Source organism: Podarcis bocagei (genome assembly GCF_964188305.1).
Source record: "Podarcis bocagei genome assembly, chromosome: 12".
NCBI classification, from domain to species: domain Eukaryota; kingdom Metazoa; phylum Chordata; class Lepidosauria; order Squamata; family Lacertidae; genus Podarcis; species Podarcis bocagei.
The window spans coordinates 33,949,405-33,972,716 of NC_138137.1; the positions used below are offsets into that span (position 1 = coordinate 33,949,405).

General features: G+C 41.9%; 1 protein-coding gene across 4 annotated transcripts in view; it reads left to right on the forward strand.

The window, feature by feature from the left end:
• Positions 1-23,312, forward strand: part of CALCR (calcitonin receptor) — a 158,032-nt gene that overhangs the window by 110,068 nt on the left and 24,652 nt on the right. For all 4 annotated transcript variants that reach the window (XM_081163087.1, XM_081163086.1, XM_081163089.1 and 1 more), the window contains exon 8: positions 14,539-14,692. In XM_081163087.1, coding sequence (XP_081019213.1) covers positions 14,539-14,692 — 154 coding nt within the window. The remainder of the gene's footprint in view (positions 1-14,538; positions 14,693-23,312) is intronic.

Genomic DNA, 23,312 nt, shown 5'->3' on the forward strand with positions numbered 1-23,312 from the left:
ATTTTCTACTCCTACTTTCCCCTCATTCCTCTTCACTTTGTTTTCTCTTCCTCTTGGTTCAATCTTCATATTGCCATAGCTTGTGGTAGTGAGGAGCTCTTAGATTCATTGCTCCAGCTTAGGTTGGCACCTGGCTATGCCTCTACTTGGGTGTGGATAACAAGTCTTCGGTGGTCTTGTGTTCCAGTAAACCCACAAATTGTTACAATGCATTTTACATGGAACTGCCTTTAGAACGGTTCAGCAACTGCAGCTGTGGCAGAATACTGTGGTCAGAAGGCTAAGAGGGGTGAGACAGTCTGAGCGTCCACCTGCATTGGCTTCTGATCAGTTTCTGGGCCCAATTCAAAGTGCTGGTTTTAACTGATAGGCCTTACATGGCTCAAGACCCCAATACCTCTCTTCCTGTATGAGCCTGTATGGTTCCAATGTCATCTTCAGAGGCCTTCCTCCAAGTTCACCCACAGGTAGAAGTAGGCTGATCAGTTTTAGTGGTGATTGTATTTACGGTGCTTGGAGTGGGGAGTGGTTCTGATGCTCGTGATAATTATTTTTAGAGGTTTGGCTGAGTCTCTTTCACACACACACATACACACATTTAACTGTTTGTTACTGGGCTGTATTAAGTGTTTTTTGTGTAACTAATGAATGAATGAATAATAGCAGCATCGATTTATAAAAATGTATCCCATTCATTCAAGTCGCTCAGGGTGGCACGCATGAAGTTATCCCATTCTAACCTCACAATAACTCTGTGGGGTAAACTGGAGAAAGCGACTTACCATTAAGTTACCGCCGGGAGTCTACCTACTACAACACAGTGGTGAAGCTCAAAGGTCAAATTACACATTACATGCCCTGCCATATAGATTTCCTCTGCTTTTTAAATGAAAAGCAGCTAGTGGAGATTGCAGTCAGGAGCACAGGATGGGTGTCTGAAAAGAACATTACTTACTTTTGTTCCCCCACCCTCAGAATCACCCAAGCTGTTTCCTTCCACTACTACCCTCCAAGAAGAAAGATACAGAACCCCATATCTTTACTTGAGGAGGGTTATTGTGAGAAAATAAGAAGAACTTGCTGGATCAGGCCAATGGCCCATGTAGTCCAGCATCCTTTTTCTAACAGTGGCCAACCAGAAGTCTGTGGGTAATGCACAAGCAGAAACCTGAGCACAAGACCACTGGTCCTTTCAGTGGCTTCCAGCACCTGGTGTTCAGAAGCATTATAGTCTCCAACCATGGAGGCAGAACATAGTTGTAATGGCTAGTAGCCATGGTAGTAGAGAAGACAATGACCAGCAGAAAACCGATTGAGTAACTCACCTTGCCACGGGCCTGTCCTCCTTCTGTTATAGGAATCTCTCTTATTTCCTCCGTATTACCAGCAGCTCTGCATGGCGATAAGATCTTTGATGTTCATCTGCTGTCACTAAATGAGTCATAGAATTTAGGAAACAATCTGGCAGGCAGAAACCTAGAAGCTTAAGTGGATTTCTTGAATCTGTAAATCTACATTTAAGCTCTATCAGTAAACACAATATGCGATCAGTGTTTTAAAGATCAGCACGCTTAATAAGGCAAGGGCAGACTGACCTGGCTTCAGTAGTGTTTGCCATTGTGTTTCTTCTGGCATCTTGATGGAGACGGTATTTTCTTCCAATTTATCATCATTAGGCTTTCCATTTGCGTCGGACTTAATTTCCCCCTTCCATTAGGCTTGTATGCTAAGGGAACATAGTTCAAAGTAGCCTTCTGGAATCTCATCCAGTTTTGAACATTCACCAAAAAATATAGTGATTACCATTAATGTTTTGTGGAGACTGAGTCTCTTGGAAAAAAAGAGGTGTTGTTTGGAGTGTAGTAACTGTTAAAATAGATTTTGACACTGATCCACCTTTTCTATACTGTGTTGACATACTTAACTGTCCTTTTCATCAGCCTCAGGTCTGATAACTGTTGGATATGATTTCTGCTTCTTGTTGTTAGAACAAGAATCTATAGCAAGAGGATCCAGATGATAATGTTAAAAACTAGTAGCCCCGTACACAATGTTGCTTGGGAATTCTAAGAAACCAAAAAATCGGCACATTTTAAAAATAAATGGTTAAAGATCAAGCAGTTTTGAAAGGTTTAGCCTGCCCTCTTGATTCAAAATGGTGTCCATTTGTACCCAAACATAGAGGAAAACCTCTTTGGTCTCAGGAATCATCATTCAAAATGCCCTTTTATAGACAAATTATTTTGCCCTCTTCAGGCATTACAGAACCCTGACTATGTAAGGAGGTGCAGAACTTTTAAGTAGGGATGAGAGGAATCTTTCCATGACAGGGCTCTTCGTGTTCTTATGATGTAGATTGCATAGGCATGTACTATTCTAATTCGGCCTGTAGCGTTTTGTATAATGTTGCGAATGGCTGTAAAGATCCGTGACACACTGGTCACATCCATACCATATATTTAAAGCATATGACTTGCCTGCAAGAATCCTGGGAACTGTAGTTTGTTGGTGCTGCTGGAAATTACAGCTCTGTGGTGGGTAAACTACAGATCCCAGGATTCTTTGGGTGAAACCATGTGCTTTAAATGTATGGTGTGGATGCGACCACTGGGGGGGTGGGAGGTGTTTAACATGGATAAAAAGTAAATGAAATCATCACTCTTGGGAGGAGTCCTCAACTTTCACTTTGCTAACTGAAATAGGTTTTAGTGAACAGCTCAAAATCTGAAAACAGGTAATGACATATGAACGGGTATAATACGTTCTGACAGAAAACTGATTTAAAGCTGCACTGTTGAGCCTTGTTATTTTGGAAAAGGTCTGTTGCTTATTTATTAGAATCTATGGACACTTGGAATTTAAGCATGCTGTCATAGAGCGCTGATCTAATAAGCAGAGGGAGCTTAGCGATCCAAACCCAACACAAACTCATTTAAGACTGAATTATATTGTCTGCGGAAAATCTCCTGATGTCTTATGATCTGAAATCAAATGACAAATGTAATAAAATGATGAGCCATTTTCAATACTAACAGACAGCGGAGCAAATTTTTCAGCAGTTGTCCATCAACATAGCTCAGTTGCTAGAGCATGGGGCTCTTAATCTCAGGGTTGTGGGTTTGAGCCCCACATTGGGCAAAATATTCCTACATTGCAGGGTGTTGGACTAAGATGACCTGGTCCCTTCCAACTCCACAGCTCTATGATTCTATAATTTACTAGAACTTCAGCACGATTGATTTTTGAGACAGGTCACCAGGGGCATGTGACTGTTGAGGGCTTAAACAGATGTCTCATGTGACAGCTCTTTGCAGCTAACCTGTGATTTCTAGCCTGGTCTACATATGCAGTAGAACGAAGTGAGATTTCTGGCATAGTAGAACAGTCTGTCTGTGGGGGATTGCCTTTCTTTGTTTGTTATTGCTCTCCCATATAACAAGCTTCATCCAGTTAAGAACTAGCATGACAAGGGAAAAGGTTCTGTCCCAGCTCATTTCCTGCTGCATTAGTTTTCTGATTGTAGAGTGTCTTGTTAGAGTAATGGTGCATTCTTTTTTCCCCTTTTAAAAAAGTGATGCTCCATCCATAAATTGAAATAAATACAGTCCATTATACCACCTTAAAACTTTTCCACTGCATTTCCACCTCACTTTGCTGCATGTGCAGACAAGTCCCATTGGAACACAGAAGATCCTTACAGTGTTTATAGACTTAAGTGGATTTGCAGTGAACCAGTGCATCTTGTCATGTTGTTTTTCAGCATACTAGATACATAAGTAGTGCTGGATTGGCTCTGTGCCAAGCAAAATTCATTCAGGATACTGCTTTTCCTACTCTTAATTCCGATAAATTAACTACCTAGACACTTCTTCACATACCTAGAGCCGCATAATAACATTATACTGCATCCAGTGGTGGTGGTCAGAAGGCATCTAGGACAGGGCTGGCCCAAGACATTTTGGCACTTGTGGCGAGCCGCAAAATGGTACCTCCCTTCCTGCTAGGGAAGAAGGGTAAGTGAAGATCTACATCAGTAACAAGGGAGGAATAAATATCTACCTTGGGATTTGCTGCCCCTGTGGCTCCTGCCTCCTGAGGCTGCTGCCCCACCTTGCTTCATGGGTGGGCCACCCCTGATCTAGGAGCACCACTAAGCTATACTGCCTAGCCCACCATGAAGTCCTGGCTCTGCTCACATTACTCCCTTTTGCTGAATAGCAATGATGCAGCAGCTACTACATCTCACCCTAAATGCTTATATGTAATTCAACAACTCACAGGGTTTATATAGGATGTACAGGGTGAGTCCTTTAAAAGAGGCCCCGTGGATACAGAGTACACATGTTCCACGGGGCCTCTTTTAAAAGACTCACCCTGTATAATTGCAGCATATCTTCATTGCAACTTTCTTGTTCCTCTGGGCTGTTAGAAGAAGACATCTTCTGCTGAAATATAGGTGGGTCAGTGGGTGAATGAGTGAGTCATAGCAGCAGCAGGCTCTGACACTGAGAAGACTGGAAATGGGTTCCTTTAGCTATTGATCTTCCTCAAACTCAGCCCTCCAGATGTTTTTGGCCTACAACTCCCATGATACCTAGCTAGCAGGACCAGTGGTCAGGGATGATGGAAATTGTAGTCTCAAAACATCTGGAGGGCTGAGGTTGAGGAAGCCTGATCTGGAGGGCTGCCTCTACAGTCACTTGGAAGCTTATTAGTATATAGTGGCTGACTGAGAGAGGCTAATTAATTAAAATGAAATTCCTTTTAAACCACTTAAGCATGAATGAAAAATTCCGTAAATATTTGCAAGTGAAGACTGATGTTTACCATGTCCTCAACACAATTTCTTTCAACACAGTTCATCTTGATGTATTGCTAGGTCTGAACTCTTCATTCTAATATTTTCTAATATATTTTCAAATTGATGAGACGCGGCTCTAAGCGCTAGCCAGATGCATCCCTCATGCCCTGTCTAATAGCTTTCCCAAACCTATTACACATCAAGAGACTAAGCTTCTCAGAAAGCCATAAATAACTCAGAAGATGGATGCAGAATTTAAAACAGAAAACAAACTGCAATCGCTGCATGTGACCGCGAGTATGGAAATACAGAAGACATGTAGGAACATGGGGCAACATAATGAAATTAAGTGTCCTAAAAGCTCACAGTGTCTGGACACACACTGAACCGTATGACTGGAAAAGGCCGTCACATTGAGCTCTGATCAGCAATAAATACATCAGCCTCCAACAAATCACACCATGGAATCTAAACAACTCTGTATCACAAGCAGAGAGCTTATCTTCCTAAAGGACATTCGGATTAAGTCCTTCTGAATGACATAAAACAGTAAATTAAGCCACAAGCAAAGAACCCCAGGATTAGGAATCATTCAAATTTTAGGAAAATTTTCTTCTTTTTCCACCCTTTTTTTTTTTACTGATTTGGCTCAGATTATAATGGAGCTGCAGACCAGTTGGCAGAAATTTAATAGGATCTCCTTTAAGAGACACTTTAGGATAGTCATATGTGACCCAACTCTACAGAAAGACCCAGTCTGGTATAGTGGTTAAGGTGTTCGGCTAGAAATCTAGTAGAGATCTGGATTCAAATCCCCATTTGGCCTCACTGCATGACGGCTTAATATACCTCAGCCCAATCCACTTCACCGCATTGTTCTGACGACCCGCTTCAGGAGATGCAGAGGAAATGCTTTTGAATAAGCAATACAACCCAACTCCACAGAAAAAGCCAGTGTTGTACAGTGGTTAATTGGACTGGGAATATAGAGATCTGGGTTCAGATTCAGTCTCACTGCATTACTGGTTTAGTCAGTCTGCCTCGGTGCAGCCCACCTCACCAGGTAGTTGTGAGGGCAAAGCGCAGTAGCCCACCTATGCCACTCTGTGCCCATTGGCAGAACAATGAGACAAAATACAAATAACAGTAACTCACATGATGTACCTCTCAGACAAAATGGACTCCTCCAGATAACTCGCTCTTTCTCTATTTCCACTGCTTCATTCAACTCTGCTCTCATGGCTGCATTCAACTATTGTTGCAAAAGGCTTTATCCATGCGGAAAAGGTAACACCGGGGCTTCAGTAGCTAGCTTTCTTTTGCAATCTTGTTTTATCAAGAGCAAAGGACAAGTTGACAAACGCGTCAAAGTATATCAGAAGTGGCCTTTTGCAGTTCTTGAATTACTGGGGGCACCTGCTCTCAATACCTTTTGTAGTGGTCCTCTTAGCTACTGTTCTTAGAAGGCTACCAAGTGGCACGATTTTGGATAAAACCTGAGGAAGTCAAGGGCCCAGAGTCCCATAATTTGAGAACCGACCTGTTGTTGATTGCTGAGTCTCAATGCCACTTTTTGGATGAAAGTGCTCTATTTACTACATATGCAGTGTCCGGATGGATGTGTGTGTCTCTAAAAGCATTACCTTTAAGAAAGAAAGATGCAGACATTTTGATAAGATCAGATCACCTGCATGGGGTACTTCATATGGTATATACACTTTACATTGTTTCTTTTTGACCACTTGCCATATCCCAGCTGGCATCCATTTGGCCTGTCCCATGGTACAGTTTTCAGAACCAGAAGTTTCGTAGTAGCACTAGGTGATGTTGCTATATCCCATGCCTTACACTGCAAAGAGAGATTAAGAGAGAGATGGGGCCTAAATCATTTGACAGGTGGTTCTCCGCATCTGTGTATGGTGGCCATGTGTCCTTCTTTACAGAGGACATTCCTCTATATGGAGGGCTGTCTAAGAACAGTCCTCTATTTGAAGATGTCTTCTAGTTGAAGAGCCGTCTGGTTAAAATATAAAGAAGAGAGAGCAGGGGCATTGAAACTGACAATCGATATCACCGTGGTAAACATTCTGAGAAGGCACATAGGTTACCTGGTCTTCCTCATCATGGTAACGTGCATTTGTGTTTAAATGATAGTCATTCTTTATAAACTTGCTTCTATATATATATAAACCAACATATGTAAATTGTATACAAATCTGTGCCCTCTTTTGCTTCCCCCCTCCCTTTTGATGATGTATAAGTGGCCACCCTAAATAGGTCCATGGAACGAACAAACACATTTTTAGATAATTGCATGTCTCCTTAGACCCAAATTTTCTCTTGTAATGATTTTTGGAGCAGCTGGCTGTCAGTCAAATAGAAGAAACTAAAGTTATCTACTGAAAGGCACTGTTGAGTTCACAGAGGCTGTTTATTGGCAGTTTTTAGAGACAGATATGTTTTGGTTTGATAAAGTCCCATCATGACTGAAGAGCAGTACGTACAGAGCTCTGTGTGTCTGTCAGTCACCGCAGTGCTCAACAGGCTATGATCAATAAGAACATGAAGAGGGTGTCTTGAACACCAGCTGGGAGACACATTCAGTATACAAAGGACAAGTCATAGAACATATTGACCAATGCTTTAGGAAAACAGTCTGGGGAAGATTTAGGGACCTTACATTTTGGCTGGTACATAAGGAACATGCAGATATTTGCTTTCTTCTTACATGCAATTCTTTTGTCTCAGTGCTTCATTTGTGAAAAGTAGGTTTTCATGGCTCATATCAGCTTGGAAGTTTCAGGCTGAGAATGCCCATCCAGCCTTATTCCAAAATGTATAGAGCCTGATTATTGATGCACTTTTCCCCATACTCAGTTTCCCCTACTTCATATTTTAAACAGGAATCCTGAGGTCTCGTGAGAGTTTCCTTTTGATAACTAGTCCATTTCTCCAAAACAGTCATACCTAACTTTGGAAATCAATTCTAGCTTTTTTTTTTTTTTTTTTATGAAGATTTTTTATTGCGTTTCTTTTCATAGGTTAACAAATTTGTTTACATGGCAACATACAAGAAACATTTTTTTTTATATATGTATATGAAGAAAAATAAACAAAGAAAAAATATTAAGAAACTTTCCTTAACGTCCTTCAACAGTTCACTTTTGGACCTCCTCACATCCTCTCAGCATTGCATTCATTGTTCTAGCCAGTTCAGCAATTTGTTATCTTGTTTCCCATCTTATTAAACCTTTAAATATATTATGTTACCAATTTCAAAAGTTTGTAATTTAATTTTATAACTCTTAATAAACATAATATTTTGTTTCAAATATGTCTCGTTTTTTTCCATCAATGCTTACTTTATCATTTGCTTAAAATAAATTGCAGAAGCATAATGTTTCTTAATCGTGCGCTATCTTAACATTCAAACAACTTATAATGTTTTTGCAAATAGTCCTTAAATTTTTTCCAGTCCTCCTCCATTGTTTCTTCGCTCAGATCTCGGATTCTGCCAGTCATTTCTGCCAACTCCATGTAGTCCATCAACTGCGTCTGCCAGTCCTCCAGTGTGGGTAAATCTGGTGTTTTCCAGAACTTAGCGATGAGAATCCTAGCTGCTGTGGTTGCGTACATAAACAAGGTTCTGTCCTTCTTTGGCACCTTCCGGTCCACCATGCCCAGGAGAAAGGCCTCTGGTTTCTTAGAAAAGGTATATCTAAATACCTTTTTCAGCTCATTATGTATCATTTCCCAAAAGGCCTTTACTTTCGGGCAGGTCCACCAGAGGTGAAAGAATGTCCCTTCTGCCTCCTTGCATTTCCAACACTTATTATCAGAAAGATGATATATTTTAGCCAACTTGACTGGGGTCATGTACCACCGGTAAACCATTTTCATAATGTTCTCTTTCAAGGCACTACATGCCGTGAATTTCATACCGGTGTTCCATAACCTTTCCCAGTCCTCAGACATAATGTTGTGTCCTACATCCTGTGCCCATTTAATCATAGCAGATTTAACTGTCTCATCCTGTGTGTTCCATTTAAGCAGCAAGTCATACATCCTCGAAAGTACCTTAGTCCTTGGTTCTAGTAACTCCGTCTCCAGTTTCGATTTCTCCAACTGGAAACCCACTTTTTTATCCATTTTGAAAACCTCTTGAATTTGAGCATAATGTAACCAATCTCGCACCTTACCTTTTAGTTTGTCCTGGCTTTGGAGCTTCCAATTATCTCCAACTCTTTCAATCAATTCCCAATATTTTGGCCAATAGGCCTCCATATTGGGCCTTTTTTTAGAAATCTTAGCTTCCACAGGTGATAACCACCTCGGGGTCTTACTTTCTAATAAATCCTTATACTTCATCCAGACGGCAAAAATTGATTTTCTGACAATATGGTTTTTAAACAGTTTGTGAATCTTCGCCTTGTCATACCACAAATATGCATGCCAACCATACACATTGTCAAACCCTTCCAGATCTAGGACATCGGTGTTTTCCAACAGAAACCAATCCTTCAACCAGCAGAAGGCTGCAGCTTCGTAGTACAACCTTAAATCCGGCAGGGCAAACCCCCCTCTATCTTTTGAGTCGGTTAGTATTTTAAATTTTATTCGGGGCTTTTTGCCCTGCCAGACAAACTTAGAGATATCCTTCTGCCATTTTCCAAAGCATTCCATTCTGTCCACGACCTGAAGGGTTTGAAATAAGAATAACATTTTTGGCAAAACACACATCTTTATAGCTGCGATTCGGCCTGACAAGGTAAGTTTCAATCTTGACCATATATCCAAGTCTTTTTTGATTTCCAACCAACATTTTTCATAGTTATCTTTGAAAAGATTTAAATTTTTAGTGGACAAGGATACTCCCAGGTATTTCACTTTTTTAACCACACTTAACTCTGTCTCTTTCTGATACCCCTCTATCTCTGTAGATGTCAGATTTTTAACCAAAACCTTAGTTTTTTGTTTGTTTAACTTAAATCCCGCCACCCGACCAAACTCCAGGATAAGTTCCAAAACTCTTTTTGTGCTAGATTCTGGCTCCTGTAATGTCAAGACTAAGTCATCTGCGAAAGCTTTCAGTTTATATTGTTTCGCTCCGACCACTATACCTTGTACCAACTGGTCCTCCCTAATCATATTCAGCAATACCTCCAGTACAGAAATAAATAGCAGAGGGGATAGAGGGCACCCCTGTCGTGTCCCTTTTTCAATTCGAAGTTCCTCCGATATCACATTGTTCACTATCAATTTAGCTTTTTGTTCTGCATAAATTGCTTCTAATCCATTTTCAAACCCCCGTCCCACTCCCATCCCTTTCAAGTTCTTCTTCATAAACATCCAAGAAATGTTGTCAAATGCTTTCTCCGCATCAATAAAGATTAAGGCAGCCCTTGTGTTTCTAATTCTCAACAGCTCCAATATATCAATAATGTTCCTGGTATTGTCCGACATATGTCTACCAGGGAGAAAGCCTGCTTGGTCCTTGTGAATTACTTCATTTAATACATTTTTAAGTCTATTTGCTAAAATGTCTGCAAAAATTTTGTAATCCACATTCAGGAGTGAGATGGGACGGTAGTTCTTAAGCTGAGTCTTTTCCCTTTCTGACTTAGGAATCAATGTGATAAATGCTTCTTTCCACGTTTCCGGTGCCTTCCTCCCCTCCATGATCTGGTTACAAACCTCCAACAACGGTTGTATCAAGAAATCCTTCAAGGTTTTATAATATTTGGAGGTGAGCCCGTCAGGGCCTGGAGATTTGCCCAGCTGCATGTTTTGGATGGCACCTTCAATTTCCTGTTGAGTTATTTTGCTGTTAAGAATTGATCTTTTATCTTGACTTATTTTAGGTAGTCCATTTGTTTCCAGAAATTGGTCCATTTCCGATTCTTTCTGAGGCCCCTGTGCGTAGAGCTCTTTGAAATATCTGTGGAAACACTTTCTTATTTCTTCTGGTTTCTGAACTATTTTTCCTTGAATCTCCAAATTTGTAACCGTGTTTAACTTTTGTCTTTTTTTCAATTGCCAAGCCAGCAACTTTCCACATTTATTTGCTGATTCAAACGATCTCTGCTTCATTTGTTTGATTTTCCACTCAATCTCTTGATTGATCAGTTTCGAATATTGTGCTTGATGAAATTTGATCTCTCTTAGCACTTCTTTTGACTTTGGTTTAATTCTCAGCTTTTTCTCTCCTTCACTTATTTTCTCTAAAATTTTTTCTTTTTTTCCATTCCAATATTTTCTTTTTATCGAATTCTGTTGAATCAGAAACCCTCTCATTACAGCTTTACTTGCGTCCCAGATTGTTCTTTTCTCCACCGTAGTGTTCAAGTTTATTTCAAAGTAGTCCTTTAGTGTTTTTTGGGCCTTCTTCACAATCTCTTGATCTCTTAACAAGGTGTCATTCATTCTCCATCTGAAGGATCCAGTTGGAAAAAGTCTCAGTTCCATTTTTAAGGCATTATGGTCGGAGCAGGTTTTTGGGCAGATTTCCACTTTTCTCGTTTTCGGAGTCAGCCCTCTAGATATCCAAATTTGGTCGATTCGTGTCCATGACAAGTGGGCCTCAGAATAGAAAGTTCCTTCTTTACCCAAGGGGTTCCTTGTCCTCCAGATGTCAATCAAGTCCATATTGTCTGTCATTTCAAAAAAGGTTTTAGGGAGTCTGCCGTCTGTTGTTAAGTTTTGATTTTGGGATTTATCCATATTTGTAGACACCACCCCATTCATATCTCCCATCACAATGATATTAGCATAGTCCAAATAGTCCAACATTGTCTCATGCAGCTTCTTGTAGAATTCTGATTTTCCATCATTTGGCGCATAAACTCCTAGTATCAAAATCTTTTCCCCTTGTGTTTGGATTTCAATTGCGAGGATTCTTCCATGATCATCTTTGAATAAAAATTTTGGCGACAGGTTCTCCTTTGCATAAATTACAACACCTCTTTTTTTAACTTTGTCTGATGAGATAAATTCTTGGCCAAGTCTTTTATTGATTAATACTTTCCTGTGGAGCCTAGTCACATGTGTTTCTTGGAGACATATTACATCCAATTGTTCTTTTTTTAGGATATGAAATATCCTTCTCCTTTTTTCCGGAGAATTCCCGCCATTTATGTTCCAACTAAGTAGCTGCAGAGACATCCTGTTCTATTTAAAATGTTCTTAAGATGGGGTGTCTTCCTTTTTCTCAGATCCCGAGGGTGTAGGCGTTGGCCCACTTCCGGGCAGTATTGGTGCTGGTAAACCTGGAAGCCAATCCGCTCCTTTTTGGAGATCTTCTCCGTGGTCGTGAAGAAACTTTTGGTTATCTTCAGGTGTTCTTATTTTAACCTTCCTTTCTTTGTAGGTGAAGGATAATCCCTGTGGAAACTCCCACCTATAGGGGATTGCGTTGTGTCTCAGCAATTTTGCTAATTCTGTATAGGTGGCTCTAAGGTCCAGCAGTTGCCTCGGGATATCTCTGTAAATTTCCACCCTTTTGTCTTGTATTTCAATTGCTTTTTTGAAATGAAGGCCTAGGATCTTGTCTCTCTCTTCCTTTGTTCTTAAAATTATCAAACAGTCTCTGGATCTGTCTTTCCTTACCAGTCTTCCCAGTCTATATGCCGAGACTATCCTGAAATCTGTATCTTCCTTTAAACCCCAGAACTTCGAGAATTCCTGTGTTAAGTATCCAATCAAGTCTCCTTGCTCGAGTTCCGGGATGCCTCTCAATTTGATGTTGCTCTCGCGGTTTTTCAGTTCCACCATTGACAGATAGACTTGTTGTTCACCCACCTGTTTGTGCAGGGGCCTAACTTCTCCTTTTATTTCTTCAACCTCTTTTTGTAAAACTCCCACTTTCTGGATTGCTTCTCCAGCTAATTCCCGATTTTCCGCTGTTGCTCCTTGCAATTTCTCTATGGCTTGCGTGTGCTGGGAAACTTGGTCAGTCAATTTTTGAATTGAGGAAGTTGCTTTATCTATCTTCACAGACTGGTCGTCCACCTTCTGGTTTAGACTTGATAATTGCTCCAATATTTGTTTTAATAGTGTATCTGACCCACCTGCTGCCATATCTTCCTCAGTGGACTTCTCAGTTGTTTCCCCTTGTTCTCTATGGGTCACCAGTACAGCTGGAACCGACGAGCGGCGTCCTTGGGTCAACGTTGTTTGTACGAATTGTCTTCTTTCCTTTTCTTTTTCCTTAGCCTCTTTAGTTTCCTTTGCTTTAGATGCTCTTGTTCTCCCTGCACCACTCATTACACATCTGTCAATGTTCAAGGTCAAATTGTCTATTGTTCCATGGGAAAGGCAAATTCAGAAGTAAACAACCAGTGAGATGGAATTCAAAACAAAAGTCAATTCCCAGGATTTTATAATCCGAAAGCCCTGTAGGGGGAGTACCACCAGGTTTCAAAGACAAAGAAGGAAGTAATCCGCCATTAAAGTTCCAAATTGTTTCAAAACAGTAGATTCATTAGTCCAAAAGTCCCTTCATAAACTCAAAGTTTCCCAAAGCACCTTTTATAGATCAACAAAGTTTCATGAAAGGTGCTTGTAACAGTATCCCATTCAGTCTTTTTTGCTCAAATATAACAGTTACGTTTCAGCAAAGTTTTGCAACTGTTTCCGCAGTTTGACACAGTCCCTCTCTCTGGCAGCCCGACAATCTGGCTCTTTAAAAAAACAGCCCAAAGGAGAAAAAAGATAGGAGGAAAGTCACCATTTACTACTTCTTTCAGTCAATGTCCATTTCCACCTTCAGCTCAGTAAAATAAGCAGATCTTATAGCACGAAAAAGTTTAAGCTTCCCACAGTCCCGATTCAAACGCTTCCGTTTTTAGAAGCTTTGCTTTGATCTTGTCAGCAATGTCGGAAGACGGACTTCCCTTTTCTCGTCTCCCGCTTTCAGCCAAATTTACCGAATTTCTTCTGCCAAATTTTAAACCCCTTTACTCACGGGTATGTTGCTTGCAGTTTAGCGTTGATTTTAGGAAGAAGGATCAGCGCTCATCTGTAACAGCCGCGCGGCTTCGCTTCCGCGGAAAGAGCGATGAACTCACAGCACCGCTACCCCTCCTTCACTCCGGGTCTCCTTACGGGGTCCCTTCTGTGTTTTCGGAGCAGCTTCTGGTGCCCGCCGAGTCCCACGGCCACGGGCTCCCTCTACCCGTGGTTTATCTTGATGGGTCGTCGCTATGCCGCAGCGAACGACCCTTTTCCGCGGAGCCCCTCTTCAGAGCTCGAAGAGGACCGCCATTACAGTTTCGCGCCGCCCCCGGAAGTCGGAAATCAATTCTAGCTTTTAGAAGCAGAGCACCACTTAATGTTTATAATTACAAGAGGAAGGATCAGGAAAGGCAGGTCAACGTGACCTTTGAAGGATCCAGCTAGCATCTCTCCAGCACTTTAGCTGGCCTCAAGGTCTACTTATTTGTTAGCTCTGCAGAACTTCAGAGTGAAGGGAAAAAATTCTAAAGTGTGAGTTGCTGGTAGTAGCGTTTGGAATTTTGGCTCGTTGTGCCTGATGCCTGGTGATTTAGGAGGTCCATGTACTCAATATATCTGCTTTATTTGTAGCTCACAGTCCGTGGCAGTTGTTGAAAGATTCCAACAAACACCAGGCATGGAAAATCCTTTTGGATCTTAGCACCGATATTTTTGTTTGCTTGCTTACCTATGGCATTCATATGGTTGCCTGTCTACAGTTTAATGCTTTTCTGTTTGTCTGACAGGTAAGCTGCAAAGTGCTTCAGTTTTTCCACCAATACATGATGGGCTGTAACTACTTCTGGATGCTTTGTGAAGGCATTTATCTTCATACTCTCATTGTGGTGGCAGTATTTGCTGAAGAGCAGCGTCTGCACTGGTATTACCTCTTGGGTTGGGGTATGTGGCATTTCCTCTCCTTCCTGTTCTTTACTTTCTTCTGTTCTTCTTTCTTCTGGTTTCTAGTGGCTGGAAGTGTGAGGGCCCCTAGGCCAGCTGGTGACAGCCTTGCAGAGGGAGCAAGGTTTTGGGTTTTTTCTGTTAAGTATTAGGCAGTGCTCCTGATGAATCACAAAACATAGTACTGATATTCTACTTTGAAAAATATTTGATTTAAGAGAAGACATAAGACACTTCCAAATTTACTGGTACAAAAGCCTCCCACAGAAATTGGAAGTTAAGGCACCTGGGCTTAAAAGTATGTGTCCTTTAAGCAGGACCTTTACACACACTACAGTTTGAAAGTTTGTGCTTGCATAAAATCATTAATTTATTTATATAATAATAATAATAATAATAATAATAATAATAATAATAATAATAATAATTTTTTACAATATATTTACAAATATATAAATACACACACACCTACAGATAAACACATAGAAAAAGGAAGGGAAATGTTAAAGCCAGGTCTTGTGTATTGTTAATCGCAGTGTTCCTAGCAGTGATTATAGTTCAACAATACATTGCGTTTTATTGCACCAACAAATAAATCCCATTTCTCAATAAAGCAGTTGCTAACTTATCTTCTTTTCCTTACTCCAGAAGGGTTTTCTTCTTGCAGTCTGCATACTTTATAACCGTGATCACTCAGTGTGCAGAACCAGTGAGCTGGCCAGAAATATAGGGGCCCCTGAGAAATAATCACGCCTGGTTTTGAAGCATGAGGAGCAATGACTCCCTTGGCCTTTTTAAATGACCCCTGCATGCTATTCCCAGAAATGGTGCCTAGGATGGCTTGAGGTGGGAACAGTGGTGTTCAAGGAAAGCCTTTGCATTAGATCAGTGTTTCCCAACCACTGTTCCGCGGCACACTAGTGTGCCGCGAGATGTTGCCTGGTGTGCCGCGAGATGTTGCCTGGAGGGAGGCGGGCGAGTCGGGCGGCGAGAGGCGGGGCGGCGGCGGCGAGGAGAGGCCGCCCAGTGCGGGGCTCTCGCCGTCTGCCTGCCTGGCTGCCTGCGAGCTCGGCGGGCAGCGCCTCCGTCCGCAGCGCCCGCCTCGCGGCTCTCATTCCCTGCCAAAGCTCACCCAGCCAAGCCGCGCTCTCCTTCCTGCCTCGCTTTGCTGCCTCCTCCCCCCCACCCCCAAAGCCTGGAGGTTCCCCGGCAAGGGGGAGGGAAAAAAATTGAAACTTACACTTTCGTGCGTCCCTCCCGGCGTGACGCTGCGCGCTGACGTCACGGGGCTGTAATGGTGGTGTGCCTCGAGATTTTTTTCATCAAACAAGTGTGCCTTTGCCCAAAAAAGTTTGGGAAACACTGCATTAGATGAATTGCTTGTTAGACAGATTGTCAGAAGAATTATCTCCTAGAGGCTACCACAGCTTCCAGCTATAGTAACTCCCTCCCATAGCATGTTATGCCCCACGTGAACCAACTGGAATCAGCTTAGCAAAAATGTTAGAGCAAATGGATTGTGCATCTCAGTAAGTGGGCCAAATTGCATAGTATGCCCAAAATATTTATTTTGACATTGGGTCCGATATATTTGACTAAAAACCTTGAGACAGTAGCTGGCTTAATCTTGTATTTGGTGCATTGTGGTAATATGCCAACCCTGCATGTATTTTAACATGAATCAATATCCATGAGAATGCTAATCGGGAGATGACTAAATGAACTATCTGAATTTTATTAAGGAGAGCTGTTAAAAATGCAAAACTGATTCCTGCCATACTTCCATGGAAGACAAACCATTGCCTGTTTTGCCTTTGTCATATTGACAGCTTTGCACATTACAATTTCACTTCAGTAGATGTAAAACCACTCAGGTGGAGCAAGAAAGCAAGAGTTATCAGTGTTATCTGAGGCTGAAATTAGAACTGCTTGCAAGAAGAATGATCTTGTTTTTATTCAAGCAATCTGAATACAGATTGTTTCCATAAAACTTTCAAAAGTCGCTCCAACATCATCAGCAGTAATGACATATCACAGACATTAACATACCAGAATGCTGATGTTTGGATAAGTTTTGAAATCATTTGCAAGCCTTCACCCAAAATCCACATAACTCAACTACGTATTGGTTTTTTTATCGAAAGCACATTCTAGTTTTGAAATGTTTATATGCTAACAAAAACGAAGTGTAAAAAAGTTACTCCGCCCGTGGTTTTTTGAAATGTGAAATTAGACTCCAGTCCTTTATATGCTTACCTAGGAGTAAGTCCAACTCATCTCAGAGTAGACGTGTATAAAATTGCACTCTCAGAATCATTTTCTGTCTTTATCCTCCAATCAGCCCAGTTACTGTTGCCAATACCGATGAATTTATTTTCAGTTACAGCAAAAATAGAGCAGTGCTTATTGCTTAAACCTGAAGAATACGAGAAGGCATAGATTCGGCTGAGAAGTTATGCCAAACCATGGTTTAGCGTTATGGAGACAAGCACGCAGCAGCCTTGGATTCACACGCTTCCAGCTCCTCCTCCTTTACAAATGACAGGAGGTGATTAGAAGCTTTCGCCTTTGATTTCGAAGGAACCAGTTTCTCGAGTCATGCAAACCCAGGGATGGTGGTTTGTTCTGACTTGTTAGTTAAAACAAAGCAGGACCAAGTCAACTGTATTCATGTAAATAAAAGCAAAAGAACCCTGTTGAATCAAACCAAAGGTCGAACTCTTCCAGCATCCTGTTCCCACAGTGGCCAAGCAGATGCCTATGGGAAGCCTGCAATCAGGCCATTAGGCCAACAGCAATCTCCTCTCTCCTACGCCCCAGTGGCTGCTTTTCAGAGGTAAACCTCCCTCAGAACTGAAGCCATCATAATTAGTAGCTACTGGTAGCCCTGTCCTCCCTAATTTGTCAAATCTCCTTTTAAAGGCATCTCAGTTGGTGGTCATCATCACTACGTCTTGCAGTAGCGAATTCCATAGTCGGCTTTGTGCTCTATGTTGAATGTCAGAAAACCTAAACAGCAACACTTTCTTCAAAGGACTAAAGTCCTATGAAGCACATGTATACTTGCAGCACTAGCCTTTTGCCTTGGAAAACATATAAGGCAGGAAACATGCTTTTAAAGTGTAGAAGACTTTGCCAATCTACCGTATTGGCCTGAATATAAGCCACACCTGAATATAAGCCACACCTTTAAAATTGATGTGGGGGGGGGAATACCTGAATTTAAGCCACTCCATTCCTTGCTGCTCCTGGCTGCACACTGGGCATGGGGAGGGGGAACTGCGCTGTGTTTCCCCTTCCTCGCTCTCTCCCTTCCTGGCCTTGGGGGAGAGGACAGGCGCCGCTTTGCTGCACTCCTAGCGCTGTTTTTCCCATGCTCCTGGCTGCATATCATAAGGTCATGAATATAAGCCACACTTTAACTTTTCATGGTCAGAATTTGGAGGGGGGAATGTGAGGCTTATATTCAGGCCAATACGGTATTTAGAGGCATACGGCTCTGAACATTATTATAGAAAAGAATAGCTCTTAAAATGAGTGACAGCAGTTTGCTTTAAAATGGCAGTGTTTTATTTTTTAAAAAAACCAGACGGAAATCAATAACCAAAGAAAGTATTCCATGCTCCACTACACCTCACCCCCCGAATGTTAGTATGATCAATATCTGTAAGCAGTCCCTCCAACTGAATTCCCTGACATTTATTTATTTTTAGTTGTTTCAGCATTTTTGGAGGCTTACCTCAACCAGAGCAATGATCTGAGTGCAAAAACTTTTCACTCCTTCAGACACCCTGAGCCTGTACTTAATTTGACAGGGGCAAGCTTGTCAGGGCAGTGTTAAAAGAAAAATGCTTTGGAAAAATAACTGTATGTATGTGCTTGTCAGCCTTAACTCCATGGCTTGCCTTGTTGGCTTTTTGCAGTATAGTGACGCTGCAGAGAGCTTGCTGGGGAGATCATGCATTAAAAAGGAAGGACTCAAAAATAACTTAAAGAAGGTTTTAATAAGAAAAACAAAAACTCCATTTACACTAAATATATTAACAAACAAACATGACCCAACCACCAACCCATCCCCCAGGGCAGGGGTCTGCAACCTTTAAGACAAAAAGAGCCACTTGGACCCGTTTCCGAAGAAAAAACAACAACTGGGAGCCGCAAAACCATTGCGACATTTAAAACAAATATATCTCCGCAGCCACGATCTGACAGCGGGCGGGAAGGTGACGTTGGGGCGGTGCATGACTAACGCACGCACCGCCCCCATGCGGCGTCACAGCCAGTACAGCTCCCGCCACAGTGGGGAGTGTCGGGGCGCACAATGCGCCTCCTCCCCTTGCTAGTATCCGCCCCGGAGCCGCGGCAAAGGTGTAAAAGAGCCACATGCGGCTCCGGAGCCGCGGGTTGCAGACCCCTGCCCCAGGGTAATGGGAGAGCTAGGTGCTGCTCCTTATATACTACACCCAGATGCTGACACACCTTAATCAAATACAACTCAGCAGCACCTGCTATGTTTCACAGCTGTAAAGCTGGGTCTCGTTATCTTGCTCTGGCCCTTGCTCTGGCCCCTTAAAGACATACACATGGATTGGAACAATGATGAACCTTTACATTTAAAGAAACCATTCAAGATTTCCCCTGCGGTTCATTATTGTGGAACAAAAACATAAAGCATACTTTGTACATGTTTTTCATGTGTAATGTAAACTGCAACCTATAATGTTTGGTATGTTTAAGGTACATCACTACTCTCTTAAGAGCAGAAAAACATTGTGTAGTGAGCTTTTCCACAAATTGATGTATCTTTTAACAAAAGCTTAACTGTTTCATATTTTACACTTAGTGAATCACAAATCATAATCTTCTCCTGGAATTTGTTGAAAGCCCCTAGCAACTAGTCTTGCCTTGTACCTTACAACTTCATTTTTGTCATTCATTTTAACTCTATAAACCCATTTTGAATCAATAAGTCTCATATCTGGGGTTTGTGGTACAAGAGACCAAGTGTTATGCTCTTTTAAAGAAGCTATCTCAGAGTTCATAGCTTTATACCAATTTACAGCTTGGTGCTTAGGTAAATTCTGAACATCATTGTAGCTTTTTGGCTCAAAAACCGCCTTATTGGCATACACAGTATTAAAATGTTCATCTGCGAAACGTTGTGGCTTCTGTTTCTTTCTATCTGAACGTCTCAGTCCGGAAGGAGAGTCAGACTCCTCAGACTTAATGGGACTCAGTGAACTACTAGTTTCAGGTTGTAAATCATCATTGTCAGACTGAAGAGGTGCCTGTAGGCTAAGCTCACGGTCAGAAAACTCAAGAGAATCTAACCTCCCCTCGGGTGCCTGTGACTTTAAATCAAACAAATTACCAGATTCAACAGGCTTTTTGTCTTTTTCTATTAATTCAGAATCACCATTTCCTCCTCCTGCTGCTGCTGCTGCTTCTTCCTCTTCTTCCTCAGTATCATTTATACCATCGGTATCTTGGAAAACAGCAACCCCATTCCAATTTACAGTTTGTATCATGCTTCTGGTAATATGAAATTTGCCAGTTGCTGGTATGTAAATTCTGTACGCCCCCTGCTGGTAGCCCATTAATTTTCCCTGAACACTACGCTCACCCAATTTCTGCTTAGCAGGATAATGCATAATTACATCTGAACCCCAAATGCGTAGGTATTTCAGATTAGGGCGTTTTTTAAACAGCTTCTCATAGGGGGTGACATCTAAACCAGAATGATAACTGCGATTTCTAACATAACAAAAGGCATGGAGCGCTTCAGCCCAAAAGTCTTTGGGCAGATTAGCATCATGCAGATAAGTTTTAACCCCTGCCTGCAGGTCACGCTGCACAACTTCAACAAGCCCATTTTGCCAGGGACTTCGGGGGCAAGATAACTCATGAGTAGTCCCCTGCACTTCCAGGAATTTCTCAAAATCCTCAGAAACAAATTCCCCGCCCCGGTCAGAAAACAGGTTCTTAATAGGTTTGTTAAAGTGCGTTTTTACCCAGTTGCAAAAAACCTTGTACTTCTCAAATGCTTGGGACTTCTCAGCTATTGCATAAGTCCAACAATATCTACTATACTGGTCTATGAGAGTAAGCCAGTACTTAGAACCTCCTAATGATGGTGGGAGTGGCCCAACTAAATCACAATGTACACGCTCAAATGGCTCAGTTACTTTCCTATCTGAGCACCTACCCTTGCGTGCAACCTTAATCTTATTCTTGCAACAAGATAGACACTGCATAAAGAATTTACATGGTTTTAAGCTGAGGCCATTGACAATATTCTGTGTCTTAATTACATCAGCAAAATTCAGGTGTCCCAAAATTCTGTGCGCCACGTGGATACACCCAGAATGTGGCCTTACATTCCTCAACTCCTGGCTTGACTGTGCTGCTCTGCAATTTATAGGCGATTGGGAGTAGGTTCGAAAATACAGTCTATATAAACCATCAGATTCCCGGGCATACAATAGACGTTTGTTCCCCTCGAAAAACTCACACATAGACTTTAAGAAACGCACAGTTATGCCTTGACGGGCAAAACACCTTACTGACAATAAATTGTCCACTGACGGGCAGTAAATGCAGTTCGCTATAGTAATGTTTAAAGAGTCAAGTTTAACGGTACCCCTGCCAAGCGACTGCAGGACTTGTGAATTGGCTAAATGTACATTACCAATTTCCTCTTCGAAAGAAATAAACAAGCTTCGATCATTGCAGATATGCCGAGATGCTCCTGAGTCGATAACAAAAGACTTCCACTTGGCATCTTTAATTCTTTTACGATCTTTAGTCCGAGCGTGAAAAGCTCGCGGCTCGTTTCTGTCTCTACTATACGATGCCGGCTGCTGGGCTGACGACCGTAATTGACGAACAGAAACAGGCTTGGGAGTACTTTGCTTTCTTTTGGATCTGCAGTCCCTTGCAAAATGTCCTTGCTTCTTGCAGAACCAACAACGCTTTGCAGCTTTAAATGCAGTTGTATCACCACAAGTTTGCATATGGTGTTCCTCATTCTTTCTGGAAACAGGAGTGCTTATGGCACAAGCCTCCCTTCTATCCAACTCGCCCATTAATCTTGCCGTTACCCCTTCCACAGTTAATTGTGCTGGTGGAACGGCAGATATCTGGCTAGCTATACCATCAAAGTCCTCATTAAGGGAACAAAGGATGATAAAAACATACTGAATATCAGGTATCTCCATGTCCCTTCGAATTAATTCGCAGCGTATTGCCTCCAGACGTCTCAAGTGTGCTGCCAAATCACCACCAGGCTGCAACTTCGTCTGGTACAACTGCTTGAAAAACGTCAATGCAGACGCTGACTCTTTTCTAACATGCACTGCTGCAAGACTGTCCCACATTTCTTTGGCAGTTTTCTTATTTCTTATATAGACTACTTGCTGGTCGCTGACTGCCAAATTAATTATCGCCCTGGCTTTTGCATCTCCTTTCGACCAAGCATTAGTTACAGGGTTAGGAGGGTCATCAGTTACATAGGTCCATACTTCTCTAGAGGTCAAAAGCGCCTCCACCCGAAAAGACCATAAACTATAGTTCTCATCTGTTAGCTGTGGGAAGACCAGAGCCTTCTCAGCTTCAGGAACCCGGTCAACCATTCTGGAACTCTTCCAGACCCACAAAAACTACGCTAACAGGAGAAGGAGTTTTCAAACCTTTCTCAGAGTCCAAAAATATGCAGTCATCCACTCAGCAGCTGGGCCCATAACCAAAGATGTTGGCTTTTTGCAGTATAGTGACGCTGCAGAGAGCTTGCTGGGGAGATCATGCATTAAAAAGGAAGGACTCAAAAATAACTTAAAGAAGGTTTTAATAAGAAAAACAAAAACTCCATTTACACTAAATATATTAACAAACAAACATGACCCAACCACCAACCCATCCCCCAGGGTAATGGGAGAGCTAGGTGCTGCTCCTTATATACTACACCCAGATGCTGACACACCTTAATCAAATACAACTCAGCAGCACCTGCTATGTTTCACAGCTGTAAAGCTGGGTCTCGTTATCTTGCTCTGGCCCTTGCTCTGGCCCCTTAAAGACATACACATGGAGTGGAACAATGATGAACCTTTACATTTAAAGAAACCATTCAACATGCCTCAGCCAGCAGCGCTAACATCTCTCGCACTGACAAGGCATATTCATTACAAGACTCGCTTGTAAAGGTTCTTCTGTACAGCCAGAGTAAGAAATATATTTACAGTCGGTGGTCAAGTTACCCTGGCAGCATGCGCAACATACATTTAAACCACAAACAATGCTGGGAACTATAGTGTGCTGGGAATTGTAGCATGTGGTGGGGTAAACCACATTTCCCAGGATTCTTTGGGGGAAGTCTCTTGCTGTGCTTCTCTCCCTTTAGTAAGAACCAACAAGATCTGGAAAGCTGCAGGTTCCTCACGCTTTAAGGCCTTCATATGTAGTAACTGTCTTGTGGGAACATTCTTTCTCACATAGGTACTGCACTTTACGGACGGAGATAGGCTTGTTACTCTCTAATTCACATTTCTTTATGATTTTCATAAGGTTTTTTCAGCCTAACATAGATTGCATTACAAAAACTGAAATGTGATGCATATAATTA